Consider the following 18,633-nt stretch of genomic DNA (forward strand, 5'->3'; position numbering starts at 1 on the left):
GTGTGGGGTGTAGGTGTGCAGAGGTAACATGGGGCACCACCTTTCTCTCAGTGTCTCCCTCTGGAGTGGCCAGGCCTTTAGTGTTGGGGCTACTCAGTACATGTCCACGAAACCAGAGTTTACTAAGGTTCCCCTAGCTAAGCAGGTAGCATGTCCTCAGCCCTCTGTTCCCGTCTGGAACAGTGTCGGCCTGCCAGTCCTGTTGTTTCTGCTGCCTTCCCCCCACAATAGGAGTCACTTCTGTCATGACCCTCTGTGCCCCTCCCTCCCTCTCTTTCATGTAGATGGGAACCTCCCCTTGTCACTCCCCACTTGTGAGGATCAGTGAGAGACCCTGTCTCAATCCACAGGGTGAAGAGCAAGAGAGGAAGATACCAAATGTGTGCCTCTGGTCTCCCTGTGCATATCCAGGTACATGAACCTGTGCGTGCAGGTGCTCACGTTCACACTAAATGAGGACTTTCATTCGTGACCTTTCTGATATGGCATGCCTTCTGTTCAGGGCCATGCTTCACATGTTGTTAGCACATGTGAGACACCCCCTTGATCATGACCTGTTGGCCAGACCTCACTCACCAAATGTGGAGTGTTGTGTCATATGGTCTACTCATTTGTCCTGCAAACCCTACTCAGAGCGTGACTGCTGTGGGAAGTAGGGAGGAAGCTTTGAGGTGAGGTTCAGAGCCAACGGTCCACGCCTTCCTGTATACTCCCCTGCTGTCTTCAAGGTTTTCAGAGGCCATGATAAATGGAGGTGCTTCTGAGGCATAGGACAAGGCAGCTTCAGCAACATGTGAAACAGTTTTTGACACAATAGGGTGTGAGTCTGGCTCAAGCTTCTGGAAATGTTGAATAATGAAAGTCCTGAGAAGCCATCATGTGAGCAGGTGGTTCAGGTGCCTGCCATGTGGAAGGGGCTGAGGACAGAGCATAGACCCTGAACCCAGGGATGCTAAGGATGCTGGGCTGCTCCAGGGATGCTGGGCTGCTCCAGGGATGCTGGGCTGCTCCAGGGATGCTGGGCTGCTCCAGGGATGCTGGGCTGCTCCAAGGCTGCTGGGCTGCTCCAAGGCTGCTGGGCTGCTCCAGGGCTGCTGGGCTGCTCCAGGGATGCTGGGCTGCTCCAAGGCTGCTGGGCTGCTCCAAGGCTGCTGGGCTGCTCCAAGGCTGCAGTTATCTTCGGCTTACACTTCTGGTCAGGGCAGAAAGTGCGGCTCTACAGAACCGACTGAAGCTTTGCACAGGAATGTTCTGGACTGTTTTAGAGCCCCGCCCCTCCCTCCATTCTACCCCACTGTGTTTGTGGGTGAGCAGTCTTTGACACTCACTGCTTGAGGACAGCCTGCAGAGAGGAAGACCAGGATTTGTAAATAGCTCTTTTCTTGAGCTGCCAAAAAGGAAGAACATTGGGTGGAGAGGATGTCACTGCCATCCTGTCAGGGCTAAAATCCAAACAGGGAGATCACAGGTCTCCTTCCCGCACTCGAGTTCATTTGCTTGGTTTGTCCCCTGAACCCTGAAATCTCTAGGTCAGAAAGATGGATGGAGAGGCTGAGGGTGTGCCATGATGTCCTCTCCTGTGGTTTTGAGGGAGTGCATGCTGGAGTAATCACCTCTGCAGTTCTGAGGGAGCAGGAGCTGCTAGGGGCTCTTGTAAGATGAGAAACGGCTGGCCCTTAGTGTAGAAGGAGGTTGCTGAGCTAGTGTGGCTGCTCGATGCTCCTTCCCAGCTCTCTCGTGGCATTCCTGTAAGAGCCAAAAGCCCTCCTCTGGAGGGGTGCCAAGGGCTGCCTAATTGCTGTGACCCGGCTTGTGACTCACTCTTGGACGCTAATTGGTTGTCTTATACTAGATTCCCTCGAATGAGCCCTGCCTCTCCTCGATTTTCCACGTCATTTCCTGTCCGTCCTCCTGTTATCATCAAGTACAATTAGGCAAGCTCGGTTTTAGAAATGGCTAGGAAGCGGGAGGAACAGAGGGGTCCAGGCGTCATGGTGGACAGGGTCAGCATGTGCTTCAGCCTTACTGTCTGGCCCTCGCCTTGTTGTCAGTGACAGAGTAGCCCCCTGTGTCAGATCACCGAGGACTTACACTCTTCATTCCCGGATAACTCACTTCACTGCCTAGTATGAGGTGCGGATGTTCATGGGCTCCAGTGTCTTGAAATGTACATGTCATGGAAGGATTCAAAAAGCTTCTCCCAGTAACGCTTCAAACTCTGCATCTGAGACTGCACAGTGTTAGTCTGACCTAACCCTAACCCTAACCCTGGTGCATTGCATCCAGCGTATTTTCCTCCAGCTTTGTTTTATTTTATTGCAAATACTGGGATTTCTCTTCTTTTTCAAGGGTGAATAGTATTCCACTTTCTTTTTCTGCTCACCAGTTAATGGACCCTCCTGCTGATTCTGGGTCTTGGCTACTATACCACAGCACTAAGTGCGGCTGTGCACAGCACTCTCGGGTTGTGGCTTTGCGTAGATGTCTGCACACGGCAGTGGTATTGCTGGATCTTGGGACACCCATGTTGTTTTCCGTATGGCCAAGTCTACATTTTCAGCAGCTTGTCTAGGGTGTCCCTTCACACCCTTAACCTTTCGTATTTTTTGCAGTGACTGTTCTGACAGACACACAATGTCAAGCAGGTTTGCGTTTGTATTTCCTTAAGAATTAGTGACATAGGTCATTTTTCATCTACCCGTTGACCATTTGTATGTCTTGTATAGAGCAGCCCTGTTTCCCGGCTTCGAGGGTGTGGGGAGTAGAAGGGAGCTCAGGGCCGACCTGGGCTGCACGAGGCTCTATCTGTAAAGACGTGTTGTTGTGTCTTTGTCCGTCTTTAAGTCGGTTTGTTTCACGTGTTTTAGATGTTAGCATTGTCTCGGGTGCTTTCCCCTCACTTAGGGTCCTCTGCAGATTGTTTCGTGGCTGTTCAGACATCTCTTAGATAAAGCATCGCTAGAACACCTCTGCCTCCCTGTGCCCGTTCTTCCTAGAAAAGCTGTCTGTAAGAGAAAGGCATGGCCGCCCTTGTTCTGCGTGCCACAGTCACTGCGTCAGCATGGAGGTGGCTGCCCCCATTCCGCAGTGTCTCCCAGGTCACCACTAAGAGCAGTTCTTGGTGAGCACCATCTGCTCTCACCCGCTTTCAGAGCATTTGTGTTCTGTGCATTTCTAAAACGGGGCGAAGCCCACCCCTCGAGTGCTTTCAGCTCACTGTCAGGGCATAAGAGCCCAGCTTCCCTCTCTCCATCGTTACTGGCTGGGTCATATTTCGTTTTGTGGGTGGCTTCCCCTGCTGATGTGCTTGGGCTTGTGGGATCTTTCTCTGCTGGCGAGGCAATCCTATATACGTGCGTGCTTTCCTGCACATGTACAAATGTTTCTGTCGGGTCCTGGCCTGGAAGTGGAGTTGCTGGCTCAAAGTGAATGTTATTTTTGGTTTTGGTAAATGCTGCCAAAATCATCTTCTCAAAGGAATTTATTAACTTAAACTTATACCAGTTGTGTTACTTAGGGTTTTACTGCTGTTCACAGACATCATGACCAAGGCAACTCTTACGAGGACAACATTTAACTGGGGCTGGTTTACGGATTCAGAGATTCAGTCCATTATCATCAAGGCAGGAACATGGCAGCATCAGGCAGACATGGTGCAGGAGGAGCTGAGAGTTCTACATCTTCATCTGAAGGCTGCTAGGAGAAGACTGGCTTCCAGACAGCTAGGTTGAGGGATTTAAAGCCCACGCCCACAGTGATACACCTACTCCAACAAGGCCACACCTTCTAACGGTGCCACCATAACAGTGGCGTGCTTGCCTTCACAAACACTTGATAATCCCAGTCTTCTGTGTTGATCTGATAGGCAGAAAATAAGACGTAACAGGTATTCCCTGTCTTCCTTTTGGCCATGCGAACTTTCTACCTTTCAGGACTAGCACAGAGAGGCTGAGGAGAAGACCCAGATTAGTAAACATGGCTGTGCAATTGAGGACCTGTACTCAGTCCCCAGCACCCACACGGAGAGCTGGGTATGGTGACACACCTTATGAGCCCAGTGGGGAGGATTGGCAGGCAGCTCACAGGGGCTTGCTGGCCAGCCGATCTAGTCAGCACGGAAGGCTGGCCTCTGCAGCTCCCTCCATGACTTTCTAAGAAAGTCCAGTGTGATTGTTCATATAACCCCAGTGCTTGGGAGCTTGAGGCCAGTCTGGGTGCATAATGAGAACCTGCCACCCCCCACCCAACCCCCAAGAAAGCAAGCCGGGGGGAGGGGGGAATGTTAATTTTGACAGCTGGTAAGGTCACATTTTATAGGGCTGAATTAATTCATGAGGTATTCCTTTCTGTTATTTCATTAGATTTGTGGGCACTGGGGTGGCTGAGCAAAGACAGAGCTTGTCTCCAAGCCCAAGGAGGAAAGAGAGACGCAAGTACCCCCACAGGTTGTTCTCTGACCTCCACAGATGGGTTGTGATGCACACACCCCATCCTCCACTCCAGTTGAAGATGTTTTAAAGCTCCGTCAGAGGATGCCCACCCACTGTCCATCATTCCAGGCAGAGGATGCCACCCACTGTCCCACCATTCCTTCTTCCGGGCTTTCTGACAAAGCTTGCTGTACTTATGATTTTGGTTGTTTCTGACACTTGTTCTGGTCCCTTCTCTGCCTTATTTAGAGCGGGTGGTAGGGTGGCGGGCCGCCCTGCCTGTGCTGTAGTAATGATGGAGCCCGAAGGATGCTCCTAGACAGTTTCCCTGTGGAGTCCCGAGTCCCAAATAAAGATCAAGTCTGCTGGTGCTCAGTGGTTAAGAACCTCGCTCACTCTTGCACAGTGTTCATGGTATCTCACAACTACCCCTAACTTCAGTTCCACAACTCGCTACTCTCTGAGCATGCGCCCCACACACAGGCCTTCATAGACACATGCAGGCAAAGCACCCATACACACAGAAACAACTCTGAAGCAGTCAGAATGGCAATTTACTGATAACGAGTGGACTGCACTGACGCCATCCAGTTACAGTGGCACTACGACAGCCTTAGGACTGGCCTCACAGACATAGACGTGAGAATTCAAGTACTGTGTTCTGAGTGTGCACCTGCTGGGTCCTCACAGGTCGCCCCAAGAACAAGAACAGCTTAATATAGAAGCTACGGCAGCCATGTGCTAGGTCCCTGGGCATGACAGCTGGCTATTTTTATAGCTGCAGAAAATGCATCGTAATTAAACAACTATTCCTGATACCACGTTGAAAAGAAAACACCCTGGACTCGATCCCTAAGACCATAAAACTTGAAATGTTGGAGACAGGGTGTGTACCTCCAGCCGTCAGTGCTGGAGGGATCAGAGACAACCTAGGCGACCTCTGCTGCCTGAGGCTTGACATGAAAGTCGGAATCATGCTTTGCAAGTTGAATGGGGTAACGCTGTTTCCCCATTATGGTGTTTCCCCTGGGGGGTCAGACCCACAGGCTATAGATTCTGCAAGCATACAAAAACACCCACGGATAAGATGGGCTGGTTTACCAGCGTCCACCAGAGACTGACTCAGGAATCTCTCTGAGAAATGCTGTGTGTCACCTGGAGGCTGTCCACACATGTGCCCAGGTGTTGGCAACCACCGCTTGATTGCTCATGATTAGTACAGTATGACTGCTGTGCAAACAGGCCTCTGTCTCTGTTTTGTTTGCTTCTGCTTTTGAGTCTCTATGAAACCCTGACTGTTCTGGAACTCACTCTGTAGACCAAGCTGGCTTCAAACTCAGAAATCCACCTGCCTCTGCCTCTGCCTCCGGAGTATTGGGATCAAAGTCATGTGTCACTGGCCTTATTGGATCAGATGCTACACTGTGTTGTTTGGGTTGTAGTGATAGGGAAGAAGCTTGTGTATGTTCAGTAGAGGTGCATTTTTATACCCGTTTCAGCCCACAGCAGTTGAGCTGTTACTTCGGGATCCACTCTCCTCTTAAGCCAACTGGTTTTGGCGAAGGGGAGGACACAGTCTGGTTTGTGTCTCAACTCCGTGTATCCTGTGCATTTTTGACACAGCTGGCGCTGTTTGGGTCTGTGATCCACACTGAGGAAGCGGCTGGCTTCACTCACCAGATGAGTGCTCAGCACCCATGTCTGGCTGGGAGTTTTGGTTTTGTGCTGTTCGGGTGACATCTCAGATGGTGGGGAGTACTCAGAGGCCTAAGTTCCAAACTGAGTAAATGGCGCAGCCCAGGTGGGCCAGCAGAGGTGGAACTGACCTGTGGGTGACAGCGTGGCCTTGACAGTAGGCTTTGGCGGTACAGCACTCTAGGTGTTCACCCGCTGTCCACATGAGTTGTCTGCAGAAGGCTCCGGTTGGGTTATCTCCTACACTGTCTCTAACCTTACTGTGACTTCAGCCTTTAAAATCTCTCTTTTTCCTTCCAGCATGTGGAGAGGGCCGAATGTGAACTGTGTGGATAGCACCGGCTACACACCGCTACACCACGCTGCTTTGAATGGCCACAGGTAAGCACCAGGGGTTCCTCGGCTGGCTCAGCAGGGCACTGAGCACAGAGAGAAGCAGACTGCACAGTGCCTGCAGATACCAAGTTTCTCTTCAGTGCACAGTGCTCCTTTTCTACCCCCAGCACCACACAAGGATGGGACTGTCAAAAGCAGTTGGGGCAGCAGAGCTTATGGATACAGGCACCTCACAGGCATCTGCCTCGGATGAACACAGCAGATGGACGGCTCCTAAGGGGCTGAAGTCAGAGGAGGTGTGCAGAGTTTCCTGGAGAAGCTGAGCTCTGGGGAGCTAAGAGTTATCCGTGATAACTCAGCATAGTACAGGCCGAAGTCATGGGGTGCAAAGTGGATTTGCCCAGGTGTGGAAGAACAGAAACGGGGGGTGGGGACAGAAAAATGCTGTGGAGAGCGGGAAGCAAAGGCTGAAGGAGAAGAGCTGCACAGAAGGTCTGGTGAGCGGGAGCCATGAGCCTCACTGAGATCTCCCTGCCCTTCCTTTTCTTTGGTGCCAATCACGCTGCCATTAACCCGTACCCTCAGCCCCTCATTGTACACTGTAACGAGCAAGGAAAGGGCCCACCCCACCTTGTAAGATTCTGTTACTTGTCCAGTTTGTGACCAAGTTGATCACCATCATGCAGGGGTGCACCGTGCCGTGGTGCAGGGGTGCACCGTGATCATTTTCTCCGGCACTGATCTTTTCTCAAGTTGAAATGTAAATGCTGGGCCAGGATGATGGTTCAGAGGGTAGAGCACTTGCTGCGTTCCAGATGACCTGAGTTTGATCCTTTGGACCCATATATAGATGTAGAGAAATGGCTTCCAAGGATTATCTTCTGACTTCCAAATGTTTACTAGTGCACGCACCCAAAGTAAAAAAGAAATATATTGGAACCCCTCTCAAGTAGTTAGGAACACCCGAATTAATGTGAATCCTCAACTCCAAGGTGGCAGTTTGTTATCCAGGCTCCTCTCCAGGGCCTGTCTGTATCCACAGGGCAGGTTTTCATCAGCTTTGTGTGCTTGGGGATAACTACACGTGTGTGTCTGCTTCATTTCTCTGTCCTCTTTCAGCCCCCACACCCCAAGGCGTTGGAATAGGTAGTGAAGGAGTGTCACTTGCCTTGTGTAACAGCTTTTATGTAAACTCTACCCCTGAATGGTATCGAAGTACCACAAAGCAGGGAGTTAATGCATGGTTTAGACAAGGACTCTAGATGTTTTCAGAGTAGCAAGAAATAGATGGATTATCAAGAAAGGCCCACGGGAGGTGAGTCACTGGTCACGGCGGTCAGCCACCTTGCAGCCATCTACTAGTAGCTGTGGGCTTTAGAAGTATTAAACCTGACAGTGACCTCAAAAGAGGCTAGCCATCCAGAGATGGGGTCAGAAAGTAATTTGCGGTCTGCCCAGGGAAAGACCGATAAGCTCATGGATGTTTTTGCTTTCTAGGGATGTGGTTGAGGTTCTTCTGAGGAATGATGCGCTGACCAACGTTGCTGACTCAAAAGGCTGCTACCCACTGCACTTGGCAGCGTGGAAAGGAGATGCCCAGATAGTACGCCTGCTCATCCACCAAGGGCCCTCGCACACCAGAGTCAACGAACAGGTCGGGAGAGAGTGTCCTCCCTGTGCTCTCGCCACATGCACTTAGGGTGTACCTCGACATAGCTCCTTTGCTCCCTACACCCTCTCTCATCAGAAGGAGTGGGGACCGTGTTCTGGAGGCTGCATCTTGTTTGTTTGCATTTTATTTTCAAGACACAGTTTCTCTGTGCAGCTCTGGCTGTCCTGGAACTCATTCTGTAGATCAGGCTGGCCTCGAACCCAAGAGACCCACTTGCCTCTTCCTCCCAAGCGCTAGGATTAAAGGTGTGCACCACCTTGCCCAGCCTGAAGGATACATTTTATGTGCAGCTGACTCATGTAGATTTGTACTAGAATTTCTCTCTTTCTCTCTCACTCTCTCTCACACACACACACACATTCACAGTATAAAAGTTGATGCAAATCTTTCAAAATTATGTAGTTTCAAACTGTAGAGATTATATAATTATAATTTCTGCTTACGCCATCAACACGCAGTGAGCACAGCTTTCCCAGCGTCAGTCAGCGCTGTGTGAATGCTCCTGTTACTTCACAGACATCACAATGCACAGAAATGAAAGTATTTGTGCTGATGCTGAAAAAGCAAAAACAAAACACCATATTGATGCAGGTCAGAGCGATCCGGTGGTACAGAGATCATTTCCTGTGTCCTCCGACACCGCTCTGAGGGCAAGCATCTTCTAAAAAGAGAAAACAGAAGAGAATCGACCAAAACCTCACAAGGCCTCTGCACTTCAAGGCTCTTGGGATAGCTTCTCTGGAGACATGCTAGGTGACAAAGGCTTCTGTGACCCCCCCCATCTGGACTTTGACCCCTTTTGTTTTGGCTGCACTATGCTGCTCCTGAGTGAGCGCAGGGGCGCTCTTCCTCATGACACAGCCCCAGGAGGCTGTTCCTCTCCACAGTTTACATGGGGTTCATCCTCATAACTTAGGACACTGCCCGGCAAGTCCACGTACCAGCAAATCCCACACAGGTTTCCACTGAGCTACCAGAGGGAAAACACCTGGGTCCAGAGGCCTCCATCTGGAGCCTGGTTGTAGGTAGTGGTCGACCAGTCTTATATTCCTCCATGGTGGGCTTCCAGGAAGGTAAGCGGTGGGTACTCAGACCATCGGTGAGGATGCCCGTGTTACGGGCGATGGTGGTCTTACACTTGCCTTCTTAGAACCTGATTGAAGCGACAGTCTTCTCTCAAAAAGAAGCACACGGAGAAGCTTGCTTTTGTAACTAATACTCTTCAGTGTTGGAAAATGGCCACCCACTGAAACCCTTACTTCAGTCATTTTCAGCTGTCACATCTAACCCTGTCTCCACCCACTTTTGCCTTGAAACATGGCTGCTTGGGGTTTTGAGCCACTTGGGTGTGCTAGCTTGTCTTGTTCACAGCTGCCTCCAGCTTGGAGTAGCCCAGGCTAGGAGGGCGGCAGCCCAGTGCCTGAATACTGCAGGCAGCAGCCGGGCAGGGTGTCAGGGTGCCTGGAAGCACACAGTGGAGCCAGGCAGCTGCGAGCACCGCATTGTCTGTGAAGCCACTGATGTGCTCCAGTGGACATGCAGCTAGGATGAGCGATGAGCGATGAGCGTCTCTGGAGCTGCTCGTGAGCTCATGCGAGCTCATGCCCTCAGCTGCAGGAGCTCAGATCTGGGTTGTCCTAGATTGGGCCCCAGGGCTAATACTGCTTGGAGATGTTTCGTCTGCTTCATCACCGCTTTTTCTTTTCCTCTCCTTTTTGTAGAATGCTCTTGAGATCAAAGAACTCAAAAAGTACGGCCCCTTTGACCCTTATATCAATGCCAAGGTGTGTACGTCACAGCCAGGACCCCCACGTCGTCCTGTGTTTCTCCATGCTGCCCTCCGCTGTGGCCCTCTGACCTTCCACCCGGGCTCCTCTTTGTTGCTCTTGAGCCGCCTGCTTCAGCCCATCTGCTTTTGGCTTGTCCGGGGAATCGCAGCACTGTGGGCTGAGGCATTAGTGTTAAGACCATGCAGTTCCAGAAAGGTTGGGAACGCCCGATGCAGCAAGAGTAGAAAGCAGAACCACACTGTAAGCCTACTGTGTGTTCGTGGCTTGTACAGTCCTGAGGATTCCACAAAGAGGGCCATCAAACAAGCCAGCTGACTTTTCAATAAGCACAGGAAGTGACTGAGACATGCTGCTTAGAATCAAAGCCTCTCTCTTCTCTGCTCTCCAGGTTCCTTTGGAAGTAGAATCTTGAGGTTTAGCTATGGTGGTGATATGGGGGACAAGACATAGGTGACTGCATGCTGTCCTTTCAGAAGCTGCTGCTGCTTCGGCCCTTTCTTCTGGGTGTGTGCCTCTCTGCGGGTGCTTCCTGGCCCTGTCCACTCTCTAACATCTCTTCTCTTTCTCTGCTTCGTCACTGTTGGCCCTGGTGGGCTCAGAAACAGGAGCTACAGAGCACTGGCCTGGTGACGGGGAGCAGCATGGCTTGCTGGACCTGGACCTATCTGGCCAGCAGACCTCTCCATAAAGAGGCTGGGCTTAGTAGTTGGTGGGCGTGGCTTCCTGTTGCTTCACGTGCTAAATGTATAGCTCTGAGTTTCACTCCCATGAAGTTTGGACTGATGTACATGTACTTGTTTCTTCCCCCTTTTCTGTGTCTCCCTGTGTCTGTCTCTGCTCCTCCACAACCATGTGTATGAGTGGTGTGTGTGTGTGTGTGTGTGTGTGTGTGTGTGTGTTTGTTTGTATAGAAGGCCAGAGGTCAACAGTCAGTGTCTTCCTCAATCACCCTCTACCTTAATTTTTGAGACAGGGTCTCTCACTGAAGCTGGAGCTTGCTGATTGGCTAGACTGGTTGGCAGTGAATCCCCAGGATCCCCCTCCCTAGTGCTGGACTGCTCACCACCATATCCGTGGATACTGGAGAGTCCAGCTTGCACCCTTGTGTTTGAAGGGCAGCCACTCTCCCGCTGAGCTGTCTTCCAGCTCTGAAGGTGCTCTCTGGTCTGGACACTAATCGTCCTGGTTGGTGCTTTGTGCTTGCTCACATTGCAGCTGTCCTGGGCAAAGGAAGCACACAAGGCTTCCAGTATTTGCACATGACAGGGATGTCATCACTTTCTATGTCTCCTGGGCTGGTTCTAGAGGCCTTGGAGTAGACAGTAACTGTTGGGCGTTTGCTGGTGGGACAGCGTGAGACTACTGAGCTCTAGAGTGGAGACTTGCCAGCCAGGCTGTGGCCCGAGGAAGCGGTGTTTTCTCTGAGCCTTGGTTTCCTCTTTTAAAAGCAGCTTCTTTGCTTGGTTGTTCTGGAGTCACATTCATAAAGGAAAGTGTCTGGTAGGTAACAATGTGCTGTTCTGAAAAGGCACCGTGTAATGGGTCTGAGGTGGCTGTCTCCACTTGTGAGTAAATTGGTTTTTAACGCTTGGACCAAAGGCTGGGTCTTTGGTTCTTGAAAGTAGGTTCCCTGATTTTGATTTCAAGAACAGGAAAGTGGAAGGCCAGGTTAGTGGACACTCCTGCCTGGTGCCATCATGGGCTTGCTTCCCTTGACTGGTGGGTGCATGCAGCATCAAGGGCTAGGCTGTGTGTACCGAGGGTGTGGACCCTTCAGGAGTCAACTTGGTCTCACACGCCCAGGTTTTATCCTGACCCAGTGGGTTTGACTAGCTTGCCTCAGTGCTAGGAATCCTTTACTAAAGCCTTGTGTGAATGCTAAGTCCCGTCTGGCTCAGGTACAGCCTTAGAAGTCTCAGGCACCATTTGGGGAACATTTGGATCTCCCAAGCTCTCCTGTTTCCTTTTAACACTTTTCTTTTCAACCAGTCACCATAAGCCTGGAAACACAAAAATGAGCCATGGGTACGGTGGAACTGTGGGAAACATGCACCTCGCTGCAGAACAGCTTCTGCTCAGTTTGACTGCAGCGAAGCAAACAGTATAGTCCTGCTCGGTTTAGAGTAGACCAGTTTTTCTGACCATTCACATCCCAGAGCTGGAAGAACCTTAAAGCTGACCTGACTACATAACAAACACCAGCAGCTATTGAAGAACTTTTCACTGGGAGGGAATCTCGGCACAACCAAGGCTGTTGACTGCAGTGTACACTTCTTGTGCAGAGCTGGGAACATTCTTCCCTTTGCTCTCTCTCTATCCAGCTGAGGCCATTGGCTGGTGACATATTTAGATTAAGCTGTTGATGTCTTTGCTCTAAAAACTTAGATTTAGTATTAAACAGCTTTTCCATGGAAATTAGAGAACAAAGACATTCCCTTATAAAGCTGAACATTGTGGGCCACACCTGTAATCCTGGCCCACAGGCTGAAACAGAAGACTTCCTGTTAGTCTGAGTGCAGGCCAGCCAGGGAGTACCGTAGGACCATGTCTGAAAACAGCGAGGAGACCTGTGTGATACAGTCACTAAATTCAGAACATTGAAGATAGATGGTGTGTGCGTGTGGACCGCTTGTCCTCACGGCAGGAAATCCTCATTTCTTTATGTGTATGAGTACACTGTAGCTGTCATCAGACATACCACAAGAGGGCATCAGATCCCATTACAGATGGTTGGGAGCCACCATGTGGTTGCTGGGATTTGAACTCAGAACCTCTGGAAGAGCAGTCAGTGCTCTTAACCGCTGAGCCATCTCTGCAGCCCAGTCTTTATCCTTTTTCCTTCTCCTTCCTCCTTCTTCCCTCCCTTCTTTCTGCTGCCCCTCCCCCTTACCTGTCCTTCTTACCACACACCAATCATGACACTGTTGTTTTCCTGGTTAGATTCGGGTGCATACATGGGTGGGAATGCCATAGAAGTGACACCTTCTGAGCATCTGGCTGTCTCCTTGATGACAGTGGTGCTTGCAGGTGGTTTCCTTTTTAGGGGATGGGGACTGCAGGTGGATCTGGGGAGGGTCTTGACTCTGCTAGGCAAACATCTGCCGCTGGATAACATATCCCAGCCCTGGTTTTAAGACAGGTTTGGGCTGTGAGTCCAGGCTGACCTTGAGCACACAAACCCATGATCCTCCATCCTCTTATCTCAGACTCTTGACTGCTGGGATTATAGGTGTGTCCTTCCATGTGCGTTTAGACTCTTTAACAGTTTTCCTGGCCAAAGCTGAAGCTGGACATGTTACCAATTATTTCAAGTCCTATGTAGTTCCTAAATGTGTCTCTCTGAGATGTACTGGTCTGAGCCAACTCCCTACCTGGAAGAGTCCTCACTCTGTTACCTGAACAGATGCTCTTCCCTTGTATTTCCGTGCTTTTCCTAATAACAAGTGGACTAATTACTGCCCAGCACCTGTTCCTGGGCTGCTGGTTACAGTTCTTCCTGTTGGACTGGCATGATTTTCTACATTGTGCACTGCGGGAAGGAGCTGGTCTCTTCTCTGCCCTCCTGGGGTTAGTCTTCCCTTTCCTGTCATGTTAACTTTGGACATATGGTTTTGCTGTTCTTCCTACTTACATATCTAGAACCTACATCACACTGCAGAGAGCTATACCTTTGGCTCCTTAACACAGGCCTCTGTCCACAGGGCATGCCCGGGCCTGACTGTAATGGGATGCTCACTGGTGGATTCATATGTCTGTAAATCATATATATGAAGTTCAGTGGAATCTGCAAATGTCTTTTTTTCTTAGACATGCTGAGTAGCAGGGAAAACTTATTCTCAGTGATTTGGAACGGGGGGGGGGGGGGTTGTGAAGGGCTTTGTACCATGGCCTTCCCAGTTCAGAATCTCAGTAAGAAAGGGAGGGATGTTCATAGCTGGTGATCAATATCTGGGCCTCTCAGTGGGTTCACTGCCCCTCTTGAGGGCCCATGAATCAGAGGACTCCTTAACCAGACAGCTGTCAGCTCCAAGAGGAAACAGGAGAGCATGTGGTGGCCAGTGCTCAGCTGTGGTGATGTGGTCACCACAAACAACTCATGAGAGCTAACCACTAGCCCACGTCTGGCAAAATCAATACAGTCTCAGATGCTTGCACACTGTGCCAGTGAGGTGTGGTCAGATAGTGTTGAACACTAGGCAGGCCATGTGCCAGGGCTGACCAAGATTTTTTGGGACAGCTGTCTTCATCCTAGTAAGAGCCAATAGGTGATGAAAACAAGTAAACAAACCTAAGCACACTTCTGTATCCTTCTGCTTCGTTGTTTTGCTGGGATACACCAGGGCCTATTGTGTGCTAAGGACCTGTTCTTCCACTGAGCTGTATTTCCAGCATGTTCTTTATATCTCTGTCTCCCTTCCCTTCCCTCCCTCCCTTCCCTTCCCTCCCTCCCTGGACAGATTAGTCTTTACAGCTTATGGTTTTTCAGTCCCTGAATCCTACTCTTTACAAAACTTAGGAGAGAGAATCCTGGATGTTGGGAGGCACCGTGGCTGTAATGGTTTGCTTCATAGTCGACAAGTTTTAATGGATGGAGTTTTAATGAGAATTGGCTGACTTCTAGGCCCTGGTTGTCATGCACAAGTTGAGGTGGAAAACTCAGAGACTTCTCTTAAACATCTTTGGATTGTGCTCTCCAGAAAAGCTCCCACCAGCTCTGGTGACAGAGCTGTTTTTATCTCAAAGTGAAGTGACAGCTTTGCTCAGGAGCCTTGGGCTCTAGCTTGGTAGGAGGTGGGCATGACCACTGGGCACAGGCAGCCCCATGAATTTGCTATGTGTGCAGATTTTGCCCTTCCTCCCGGCCTCCAGGTTTCTTCTCTGGGCCTGTGTGTTGCCAGAGGCGAACAAGGGCTGTGTCCTCTGGCTGCTCTGGCTGCAATGTGCTGGCGCTCTGGTTCCCTCATCCGTATCTGTTTATTTGTGTGTGTTCATCTCTGCATGTGCCCCGCTGCAACTTCTGTTCTTGTTTGGGTTTTAAATATTTCTTCGCTGTCACTGGCTGCTTGGGTCCCAGCAGCCCAAGTCTTTCTCGCCCATTTCTGTTTAGCTGGGAAACAAACAAACAAATGAAACAAACAAAACCAAAATGTAGTCCAAAGCAGATGGGACTGACGCACGTGTGGGTAACTCCTCCTCTGCTCCTTTTAATGTCACTAACAGGGTCAAAGCAGCTGTAGACATAGTTAATCTTTAACTTGTGGCTACCGGAAGGTGCACAGTATTGGCTCAGGATGGGCGTTCTCAAGCCCGTGTCTTCCCCAGAGCAGTGGGTGGACCGAGGAGGCTGACTGTGGTGAGAGCCTCCCCCGTGCTCTGTAGAGCGCTGTCTGCGTCAGGCAGAGAACGTTATCGAGATGGCTCTCACTCTGTGCTCAGCAGTTGAGAAAGCAGTTTTCTGATTCTACCCCAGACTGTGTCCTTGAGACTAAATTGGCATCAGGGGTCCTCAGCCTATGAGTTGAATGGAGGGCAGTGTCACACTGGAATATTTTGCACCTCTCCCACCAAGCATCCCAGGATCCCAGGACTGTCCCTTTCTTATATGAGAACTCCCCCCCCCCCCCGCCTTAGGCAGTAGAAGCTGTATGCACTGGCCTTTGCGCCCCTCTGCGGGCCTGAGCCTGTGCCTTCCTCCTCGGGAATGGCTGCTGGCTGCTACCTTGAAAGTGGTTTGCGGTGCTCTGCTCTGTTGCTCCCCCTACTGGCTGATTGATTTGCATGCGAGCTACACAGATGACAACCTCTTTTCATAAAGCTTGTGTGGAAGGGTAAGGATGATGACCAAACCCAGAATCAGGACCACAGGGCTGAACAAAGAAACACTTATAAAACCAGTTGAAATTTACAGTGAAACAATACCAGTGATACGGTGTCCATGCACGCCGGGCTTCTACCACAGGCCTGCCAAGGCCCTCTATCCTCCATTGTGTAGAGTCATGCCCTTGAAGGCACATAGAGACTGCAAGTGTTCAGGATGCTCCCCTCCTGCAGGGACTGCGGCCAGACCACGCCAGCAGGGGCGGTCAGGCTGATTGTTGGGGGCGGTGCCCGGATTTTGGCTGTATGCGGTCCCAAGTATTGCTGCTATTTTTCTCATTTAAATTTCAGTGGTTTTATGGGTGATTATCCAGGCAAGGCAGGACCACTAGTCCCCTACCCCATGCCTTTCTGATATGATTCGCTTGTTAACCCTCAGAACAACGACAACGAGACAGCCCTGCACTGCGCGGCGCAGTACGGCCACACAGAGGTAGTGAAGGCCCTGCTGGAGGAGCTCACGGACCCCACCATGCGCAACAACAAGTTTGAAACGCCTCTGGACCTGGCGGCACTGTACGGGCGGCTGGAGGTGGTGAAGCTGCTGCTGAGTGCGCACCCCAATCTCCTGAGCTGCAGCACTAGGAAGCACACCCCTCTGCACTTGGCAGCAAGGAATGGCCACAAGGCCGTGGTGCAGGTCCTGCTGGACGCCGGCATGGACAGCAACTACCAGGTAGCAAGCCAGACGTCTCTCTGGCGTAAGGACGGAGTCCTTGGGCAAGGCACGATACAGTACCGCTGGGCTGTGTGTTCCGCACCTTTCACATCACATTCACGTGCTTCCTTCCGTGTGTCACCTTGTCCTGCTCTGACGGTTTAGAGGCAGATGAGCTCTGTGGAGTGAGTCTAGTGATTTTGCTTGTTTCTTTTCAGGGTATGAGATGGCCATGGAACCCTGAAAAGATGTGCTCCTAGGCCATCTCAAAAGCAGAAAGGCCTTTACCTTCCCGTGCACTCACTGCCAAAGCCTGGACTGCCATGTGACTCAGCCCTCTCTGATGGCAGGCTTCCCACAGTCAGGCTTCCTTAGGCTTGGTGTTGACTCTCCACTTGGGCCATGACGTGCTTTGATTCCTTCTCCCCAGGAAGGTGGAGTGTGGACAAGTTTTACTGGTCAACCTTTCTATAAGCAGTGGGACTTCACATGTCCCTGGCCTGTGATAGCACACAGGTTTTGCTGTGTGGACCTTGGTGGGCTTAGAACCCATACAAGAAATTTTGGAAGGGTGAAGCGCCCCAGGGGGCTCTACGTAGCTTAACTGCTGTCCCTTCTTGTCCATGTCCCGTCTGTCATGTGACACCAAACTGTTCTCATGACACGCCGCTGCGCTCTCGTTTGCCTTGCAGACGGAGATGGGCAGTGCTTTGCATGAAGCTGCTTTGTTTGGCAAGACCGATGTGGTGCAAATCCTGCTGGCTGCAGGTGAGGCTGGCAGCGCTGATCCCATGCACCAGGCTGTGTCTGAGACCCGTGCGTGCGTGTGTGTGTGTGTGCGTGCGTGTGTGTGTGTGTGTGTGTGTGTGTGTGTGTGGTTAGATTGTGTGACTCCATCCTGGGACACTGGACTATTGATGGCTGGGAGTGAAGAATGCTCTTGTGCTGCTTGGAAGGTAGGGGTAGCCTTGGCTTTGACTTCCGAGGCTGTCCTAAACAGGCTCTCCTCCCTGGTCCATCTGGTGCCCCATCTAGGAATCGATGTTAACATAAAGGATAACCGCGGCCTGACTGCCCTCGACACTGTCCGGGACCTGCCTTCCCAGAAGAGCCAGCAGATAGCCGCGTTGATTGAAGGTGCGTGGCGGACACTGCGCTGTCCCCGGGCCAGGGGTGGCTAACCTATGACGCACCATGCTTAGTACAGCTTCCGTTTTCTACCAATTTCCCTCAAGATCACATGACTGGGAAGAAAGGCGTGAAAGAAGTAGACAAGACCTCCGCAGCCCACCTACCTCTCCTCTCCAGCGCAGAGGCTGTAGCACCAAAGTCTCAGGGTGAGATCTTCCAGAATGGGAAGTCCTTCATTTAAATGGTAACTGCAGGGTTGTCAGGATCAGACCACTCAGTTGTCTCCACGCGGTACAAGATGCCCGCAGGCACAGGCAGCTTTGCTGTGGGTGTGCTCTGTCTTTCAGTCCCCTTTTCCCTTCTTAATTAGACCAGGCACTTGAAAGTTAATTAATTGCAGTGCTTGAAAGACCGGCAGACAGCTCTGTGAGTTCAAGGCCTGGTCTATATAGTTAGTTCCGGGATAGCCAGGGCCACACAGTAAGACCCTGTCTTTTTTTTTTTTTTTCCTTAAGCAAAACTGTGTATGATAATGACAAAGTAAATTCTAATGACAGCGTCCCCCAAATGTAGATGGTAGTGAACAGTAAAGCAACATTAAAGGGGGGATGGCCTCAGGCCCAGCCTGTCTGCACTGAGTTCCCAAGTCCTCCCATCCCCAGCCTCACACCCCTGCCTCACACCCCAGTTCACACTCCAGCCTCACACCCCTGCCTCACACCCCTGCCTCACACCCCTGCCTCACACCCCAGTTCACACTCCTGCCTCACACCCCTGCCTCACACCCCAGTTCACACTCCTGCCTCACACCCCTGCCTCACACCTCAGTTCACACTCCTGCCTCACACCCCTGCCTCACACCCCAGTTCACACTCCTGCCTCACACCCCTGCCTCACACCCCAGTTCACACTCCCGCCTCACACCCCAGTTCACACTCCTGCCTCACACCCCTGCCTCACACCCCAGTTCACACTCCTGCCTCACACCCCTGCCTCACACCCCAGTTCACACTCCTGCCTCACACCCCTGCCTCACACCTCAGT

General features: G+C 51.2%; 1 protein-coding gene across 4 annotated transcripts in view; it reads left to right on the forward strand.

Moving 5' to 3' along the window:
- Positions 1-18,633, forward strand: part of ANKS1A (ankyrin repeat and sterile alpha motif domain containing 1A) — a gene marked incomplete at its 5' end in the record, with an annotated part of 138,199 nt that overhangs the window by 50,645 nt on the left and 68,921 nt on the right. For 3 of the 4 annotated variants that reach the window (XM_080938029.1, XM_080938030.1, XM_080938031.1), the window contains 6 exons: positions 6,426-6,506; positions 7,959-8,115; positions 16,180-16,476; positions 17,151-17,226; positions 17,494-17,595; positions 17,694-17,795. In XM_080938029.1, the coding sequence (XP_080794155.1) occupies positions 6,426-6,506; positions 7,959-8,115; positions 16,180-16,476; positions 17,151-17,226; positions 17,494-17,595; positions 17,694-17,795 (815 nt within the window). Of the gene's footprint in view, positions 1-6,425; positions 6,507-7,958; positions 8,116-9,854; positions 9,918-16,179; positions 16,477-17,150; positions 17,227-17,493; positions 17,596-17,693; positions 17,796-18,633 lie in introns of all 4 variants that reach the window. The other variant, XM_080938032.1, reaches the window with a different exon arrangement.

This window comes from Micromys minutus (assembly GCF_963924665.1).
Source record: "Micromys minutus genome assembly, chromosome: 25".
Taxonomy (NCBI): domain Eukaryota; kingdom Metazoa; phylum Chordata; class Mammalia; order Rodentia; family Muridae; genus Micromys; species Micromys minutus.